The sequence below is a fragment of the Pseudophryne corroboree genome, chromosome 1, assembly GCF_028390025.1.
Source record: "Pseudophryne corroboree isolate aPseCor3 chromosome 1, aPseCor3.hap2, whole genome shotgun sequence".
In the NCBI taxonomy this organism is placed as follows: domain Eukaryota; kingdom Metazoa; phylum Chordata; class Amphibia; order Anura; family Myobatrachidae; genus Pseudophryne; species Pseudophryne corroboree.
The window spans coordinates 338,152,273-338,160,368 of NC_086444.1; the positions used below are offsets into that span (position 1 = coordinate 338,152,273).

At 45.2% G+C, this 8,096-nt stretch overlaps 1 protein-coding gene and 1 long non-coding RNA gene across 2 annotated transcripts; one reads left to right on the forward strand and one right to left on the reverse strand.

Annotated features, from left to right (window-relative positions):
• Positions 1-372: 372 nt before the first annotated feature.
• On the reverse strand, positions 373-2,776 carry LOC135065094 (uncharacterized). Its single transcript, XM_063964333.1, has 4 exons — positions 2,591-2,776; positions 1,948-2,007; positions 1,660-1,872; positions 373-1,042 (listed from the first exon to the last, which is right to left on the reverse strand). Exons 1-4 carry the CDS (start codon positions 2,742-2,744, stop codon positions 375-377), a joined length of 1,095 nt encoding a protein of 364 aa, XP_063820403.1. The 5' UTR covers positions 2,745-2,776; the 3' UTR covers positions 373-374.
• LOC135065251 (uncharacterized) lies at positions 975-2,180 on the forward strand. Its single transcript, XR_010251586.1, has 3 exons — positions 975-1,051; positions 1,663-1,812; positions 1,922-2,180. It is a non-coding gene; the product is annotated as an uncharacterized LOC135065251 (long non-coding RNA).
• Positions 2,777-8,096: the final 5,320 nt, after the last annotated feature.

Genomic DNA, 8,096 nt, shown 5'->3' on the forward strand with positions numbered 1-8,096 from the left:
ATGGTGAGGGAGAAAGCAGTCAGCAAGCAGAGGAGTTAGATCCATCTGGTGACAGTGTGAGTACAAATGTAGGGAGGCAGGTACGTCAAGAAGTGATCCTGCGATATTTTACAGGTCAGTTTTATTATGCTGTAATTATCCTTCACTAAACACTTTGCTCTACTTTCTATTGTGTGTTTTGTTACTTACTGTTTGTTGTTTATAGTGGTGTGTCCATTGTGCTTAGTTGATGCTAACAAAACATTTACAGTCATTACCCTGGAAAAACATACATACATACATACATACAGACCAGCTTCATAAATTTTGGAGACGGACACAGGAATGTGTTTTTTAGACAAATTTTTTTATTTATTTTTCCAAAAAGATTGTTGTTATTTTTTTCGCTTGTGTGTGCTGGGTGCTGGCTCACTGGCACGTGCTCTTGAGGAACGCCGAACAGGGGAGGTTACTGGCGTTTGGATAGGGGTCGTGGTCCCCGAGCTGGAGGTTACTTGCTGAGCTCCCATCATAGAAATATTGCTGCTCAAATTATTTAAACTTGCAATCAGCTGAGTGTTAGTAGCAGTGTGGCTGGCTACAATCCTGGATAAGGACTCATTCACCACTTGATTGTGTTGAATGAGCTGAACGAGTGCCTGCTGATGGCGCTGTTGCTCATCTATAATGCGGGATAAATGTGCATTCATTTGGCTGTTTTCAGCCCTAATTTGCTCCATTGAGGTAGCCATTCGCCCTACTTGTACTATCAGTCTGCCCGAGTTGCGACTAATACGCGGTAGATGATGGGGCAGACTGGCAAGGTGTTGTGTATGTTGGGTCAGGCTGGCATTGCTTTGGGCCTGTTGGCTTGTCCAACTGGCCCAAAATTCGTCTGGAATTTGGCTTGGGGGCGGAGCTTGTGCCAGTTGGGGACTGATGGATGCTTGGGGTATATCCTGCAACTGTATTGGCAGGCTTGGGTCAACAGCTGTAAGTTGCAGTGTGATGGATGGCTGTTGGTCTGGGCCCTGCTGGTCCACGGCGGACATCAAGTTGTGCTCTGTATGGGGTGGGCAACATGCAATGTTTTATTATTTTAAAATTTTCATGGCTAATGCAACACATTAATACATTCATAATACTCCATTTTTGAATTATTAACACTTGATTTTCACAACTTTAACAATTTTAAAGCTATTGTTAAAAATATACCAACACAGGCGCTAACATAGACAGATTTGCATATTCATCACCTAACTAACTCCCCTCCACACCATTACACTGTTAGATTCCCTCCCCTCACCACGATATAGACTACTTACCTGTATAGTCCAGAGGAGCAGAGCAAGTAAGCCATCTACATACTGGACAGGGGCGATGTGTGAACACTATAATGGTGTGGTTTTTTTTGGGCCAAAATTTAATTGTATTCATATTTTTGGAAAATGTGAACGTGTGTGTGCTTAATTTTTACTCAAATCTGATATTTTCCTACAAATAGGTTGTCGAGACCATCCACTAAGACCTTATATAATTTGATTAAAGCACCTTTAGCAATTGAAGACGTTACATCACATTGCTTGTTGTTGAAAACATGTAAACTCCAAACCAACTAACAACATATTAAGTGTACTGTGTATATTATTGCTTATGTGTTTAATTTATGTTTTTACTCACCAGATAACTGAGGTGATCTGGGCTCATCACTCTGCGAACTCGCCAATAGTGCCAGTGGTGGCTGGGGTGACACTGCCGAAAGTCTTCGCCTGGGTGGGGATGATGGAGGTGCTGAATCCGAGCCAAGACGCCGTGTCTTAGTTGGCCTCCTGGGTAAGTGGCCCAAGCCCTGTGATGGCCGCCTTACAGGAGGTCGGCTTCCAGAAGCAGAACCTAGGTGCAAAATTTAAAATTAATATTTTGTACTTCTATGTGTTTACAGAATATGTGACTACAGTGAAGACTTACCTGCAATCCCAGCCTCATCCTGACTTGTCTGAGGCCTGTCTGGGCGGCTGGTCTGTGTGACTGTTGAAAAAGTGACCCCAACATTATTACCATGTTTTTAGAAAAATGACCCACTGAAAACCATTAATGTACTGTAAGCATCTATTAGGTATTGTTTAAACCAAATATTTAAGCTTAAGAGCTTCTAGATTCATGATTTTGAGTTGAATTTCAAAATGTACTTGATGTGGCACACAATAAATTATTTAAAAATTAGATTTTTGCCTCAGATATTGCAGAGATTGAGTACTTGCAAATGTTTTAATAATGTAATGTAAAAAAAATTGCACCGCTTTTCAGTTAGTTTAAAAAAAAAAACCTTTTGTTGATTTTAAACAAACACACATGTTCAAGCATTATCGCCAAAAATTGACCCAAAAAAAAATTCATTTTTTATAAAACACTGCACATGTTTTGGCACTAAATTAAATTGAAAAAATTGCTAAAGCAAGGAGAAAAAAGCACATTCTAAACACAAACACACCTTAAGGGAGCATAGGCCTGCAATCTGTTTTGTGTTAAAAAATGCATCCTTTACACTTTAAAAATGATATTATCTACATTTTACAGACATTTTAAGAACAATATTACAAATCAAACTTACCATCCTGCGTGGGTCGGTCCGAATCCCGGACATGAGTAGCAGACACCACTTCGCCAGGAATCAATGCCCGCACAGGCTCCTCCCAGTCCCGATAGCTTACACGTAAAGGTGGCCCACCTCCGGTTCTCCGTGCAGATTTGGACTCTTTGGCCATCTTGGCCTTGACACGCCGCTTAATATCATAAAATCGCTTGCGACACGTGTCCTCTGTCCGCCTCACCACACCCTCACTATTCACAGCAAGTATGACTTGCCCCCACAGGGCAGACTTCCTGCGGGAGGACACCCTGGCAGCATCCTGACCAAACAATTGGCGATGGTGCTTCATCAGCTCACGCACCAACGCCATGTTTTCAGCATAGCTGAACTTTATATTCCTGCCAGTCTTGGTAGTGGTGCGTGGCTGCGGAGCCACAACACCATCACTATCACTGGAAAATACAGCAACAGGCACCCCCTCCTCCTCCTCCTCACTAACCTCCTCCCTCTCACTACCCCCCTCCACCTCACTACCAGCCTCCACCTCACTACCAGCCTCCACCTCACTACCAGCCTCCACCTCACTAACCTCCGCCACCTCACTAACCTCCGCCACCACACTGACCTCTGAGTCGGACATGACAAACAACATAAAACACTGAAAAATGAAAACACAAAACACACTCCTCCACTACTCCTACTACACACCACACAGCCAACACACACGCTCACTCACTCACAAACAATGACAAAAGACTGAAAAAAAAAAACAAGGACAAAAAAGTTTACAAACTGTGAAAAAACAATACTACAAAGATCACAAGACTACTAACACACACAGTACAGCACTCAACAATCACCAAACTCCTCTCCAAATCCACCAAAAACTCCACCAAACTCACCAACTCCAAATACACCTTCCTCTCTCCTCTCCACTAGCTAAACCCACGAGGTGCGGAGTGTTTGGGGCGTTTTTATAGTAACATGCACAGACACTCCTCCTTCACGAATACAACCAGTCACGGCCGCGTGACGAAAACGAAACTTAGGAGTAAAAACGCGGCAGCAAATTCCAAATCACTGCCGTAACAGACTTGTGACGCAGTCGTAAAAAAAACACAACAACGCGGCCGCGAAATAGCAAACGCGGCCGCAATCTACAGCAGAAAAGCACGAATGACATCGACATCGGAAGATACGGAAAATACGAATACGACAGCTTAGTAAATTAGTCGTAATCAATTCAAAAAGTTGCAAATTTACACTGTCGATGTCAGTCGTGATTGAACTTGAACATGATTCTGAAAATTACGAATCTTAGTAAATAAACCCCATAGTCTCCCTGCACCACACCAGAAAGTAACAGCAGGTTAAATGGTAACAAAGGGATTTACCTTTACAGGATAGGAGGGGACAGAACAAGGTTACAAGGTGATGTTTGGTATCCAGCTGTAGGGTATTTTAAGGGTAACATTCCGGTGTTGGTTTGAGAAAGATTGCATGTTCCTGCGGATAGTTATGTGCAGGAGCAGAATATAGATATAAACTGTATTTACTGTACATTATGTATACGGCAGGAATCCAGAGGAGACCACCCACAAGAGCAGTTGGAACAGACATCGCCCACCTATTCAAACCAACCTATGACCTCTCCTGTGCTGTAAATGACCATCCCTGTGTCCAATGGACAAAGAGATTACAGTATCCATTGTGTTATGTTTTGGATGAACTGTATAAAAGATGCCTGCTGCAGGCCTGGTCACACAAGACTCACAAAGTTATCTATCTAGATGACCGAGGACTAGACTGGGTAACGTGGCGAAATCCAAACAAGTATGTATTATTGACTGTAGCCATTATTCTTTTGTATTGTATTGCTTTGTTATTGTAACCCCCTTTCAGTAATAATACGCTGTGGTGTCGGAACCCAGTAGTTTAATTACAATCTGGTGTCGTGTCTGCCTTTCGGTGCTAAGGTTTAAAGTGTATTATTATCGCATTGCATAGCTGTTAAGTGTTCACGGTGTATCATTGGGTGTGTACGCGCTGTGTCTACTTTGTACAGCCAGCGCGGCGTTTGTACGCAAAGTCTGTACTCGGTATGGGACTCTGTAAGCTAACGGTGTAAAAAGTCCGTAGGTTGTGGATTAAGTATAGCGGCCGCAGCGGCTTCATGTAAAGTGTATGAAATGTCTTTTTAAAGTGTTGCTTTTAGTCCTGTATGAAAATCAGCATTCTCAGTATATACACAGATGCATTATAAACTCAGGCATAGACAGATACACATCAGGGACGTGCAGTCAGGGGAGGCAGTGCCTCCCCTGTAATAAGGATTAAAATAATAAAAAGAAGATATTTATAACACAGAGTCTGTGATAAATATATTTATTATTTTAACCATTCCCCCCCACCCTAGAAAATCCCTGCATCTAGGGTGGAAGGCAGCGGTAGAGGTGCCTCCCGCTGCTGACATTAAAGTCCGGCCAGCGGGGGGGGGGGGTGGGGGGCAGGGCGAAGCAATGGGCTGTAAAAGCCCATTGAAAATGTATGGTGAAGCAGCACCTATACTGGTGCCTCAATGACAGGGGCGTGCATTCATACCACATGAATGCACGCCCCTGTCAGTCCCCCAGATGTTATTGGGCCAGCGGATCCATGCAGCGGTGCGATGCGGTGGGGAATTGTGGCCGGCGGGACCCGGCGGAGAAAGGGTGGCTGGTGGCAGACCTGGATCCGAGAGGATCCAGCCCCTGCCCACCACTCTGCAGAGTTTGGCAGTGGAGAGTGGCTTCCAATTTCAAAAATTTCGCCTCAGCATCATTTTTTAAATTCAAGATGGCCGCCCCGAGTCAATAACGGCTCGCCGCGTCATTGCTCCGCCCCCTCAACTGGCTTATATAAGACAGCGGTGAGGTAGCGATAGTCAGTCCAGCAGTGGGGAAGGGAGCAGTCAAGAGCTCCCGAAGACCGAAGACGCCGAAAGCCCTGGAGAGGCGGCGGCCATGCAAAAGAGCTTAAAGGCCACCGTGCCCCAGGTGAAGACGCCGGATGTCCTGGAGTGGGGGCGGCCATGCAAAAGAGCTTAAATGCCGCCTCCCCCATGTGAAGGTCCAGCACAATAAAATATTAAAACATCAGGTGTTGTTGTTTTGATTTTAATATTTTCTTTACAGGCGGACTAAGGGTGCTAGCGGGCCCTTAATGTCCGGGCATGCTGGCACTTGTGGTTCTCCAAGTGCCGGCATGCTTGAGCACACTTGCTGGGACCTGTAGGCCGACTGTAAAGAACAATATTAGTATGCCATGAACCCCGCACCCACCACCACCAGTGCTGGTTGTTGCTCAGGAGGTGGGACCCCATTTAAATTCTTGGTGTCCCCACTTCCTGAGAAATTCCAACCCTAGGCTGATTGGTTTTGGGGGTGTTTAGGTGTTTAATGCTATGGCAGGGGGACCCCACCCTGAGTGTCTCCCCTGCTATGGCATTACTCCCTCTGGCTCGTTCAGCCTAGTGCTAGTCTGTGTAAAAGAAGGAGAATCCTATGTTTTTATTTTGGGTGGGGTCTTGGGGCCTCACCAGCCAGTCACTGCCTTCACAGCACGTCAATGATACACATATACAGTTACATAGACACACATATACACATACACACAGGGGCGGATTGGGAACTAAAAGTGGCCCTGGAAAAATTTCATGAAGTGGCCTAATGTGGGCGGCACCAAAGCGATGATAGGCGGAACCAACACCAAAGTAGGTGGGATTAGTACACAGGGCCATAACTAGAGGGGTGTGATACATGCCGTCATGAAGGGTCTTAAGGGCAGCAAATATTTTGTGTGTGTGTGTGTGTGTGTGTGTGTGTGTGTATATATATATAGGAGATGTGCGCCGGACAGGCCCATACACACTAGAAGATGTTTTCCATAGATATGAGGGATAACGACGATTGTGAACGATTAAATTGTTCAGATCGTTCTAGTGTATACACAGCAAACGATGCACGCGCCCGTGGTCATTAGAAGCAGATTGTCAGTCGTCCATGCATACAGCTCAATTTCCTCAATCCCAGCAGAGCAGATCATGCGTTGATCAAATTGTTTGTAAAAAAGCTCAGTGTGTACATCAATCTTGTCAGGGAGTTCAAGGGAAATTGCTCTTCCACATTGTTCATCTTTCAAGTCTTCTAGTGTGCATGGGCTTTAAGTGAAGAGCAGCGGCACAAATTCACTGCACATTAAATCGCACAGTAGTACTCCTTGGTGGTCATTCCGAGTTGTTCGCTCGTTGCCGATTTTCCATATGCTGTGATTTGTTGCTAAATGCGCATGCGCATGGTACGCAGGGCGCATGCACTTAGTTATTTAACTAAAAACCTAGCAGTTTTGCTGTTGTTCGTGCGGCACTTTTCAGTCGCACTGCTGATCGGTGAGTGATTGACAGAAAAGGGGCGTTTCTGGGTGGTAACTGAGCGTTTTCTGGGAGTGTGCTAAAAAACGCAGGCGTGTCAGGTAAAAATGCGGGAGCGTCTGGAGAAACGGGGGAGTGGCTGGCTGAACGCAGGGCGTGTTTGTGACGTCAAACCAGGAACTAAACGGACCAAGCTGATCGCAATCTAGGAGTAGGTCTGGAGCTACTCAGAAACTGCAAGAAAATATTTAGTAGCAATTCTGCTACTCTTTTGTTCGCTATTCAGCTAAGCTAAGATACACTCCCAGAGGGCGGCGGCCTAGCGTTTGCAATGCTGCTAAAAGCAGCTAGCGAGCGAACAACTCGGAATAAGGGCCCTTAATCCTTATACACATTACTATAGACAACAGAGCCCTTATACACATTACGCAAGACAGCAGAGCCTTTATACACGTTACGCCAGACAGCAGAGCCCTACTACATGTTACACCAGACAGCAGAGCCCTTATACACGTTACACCAGACAAAAGAGCCATTATACACGTTACGCCAGACAGCAGAGCCCTAGTACACGTTACGCCAGACAGCAGAGCCCTAGTAAATGTTACACCAGACAGCAGAGCCCTTATACACATTACACCAGACAGCAGAGCCCTTATACACGTTACGCCAGACAGCAGAGCCCTTATGCACGTTACACCAGACAGAAGAGCCCTAGTACACATTACGCCAGATAGCAGAGCCCTAGTACATGTTACACCAGACAGCAGAGCCCTTATACACCATACAGCAGAGCCCTTATACACGTTACGCCAGACAGCAGAGCCCTTATACACATTTCACTAGACAGCAGAGCCATTATACACATTTCACTAGACAGCAGAGCCCTTATACACATTACACCAGACAAAAGAGCCCTTATACACATTACACCACATAAAAGAGCCCTTATACATATTATGCCAATCAGCAGTAACCACACTATAACACATAAACGACACTCAGTTTAAATGTATATAGCTCCTTTTGGAAGAAGTAACTGGAGCCGTGCTGTCACTGTATAGAAAAGAAGGTGCTGCAGCTGTCCTTACCTGTTAGCGGTGCCAGGGTCCGAATGGT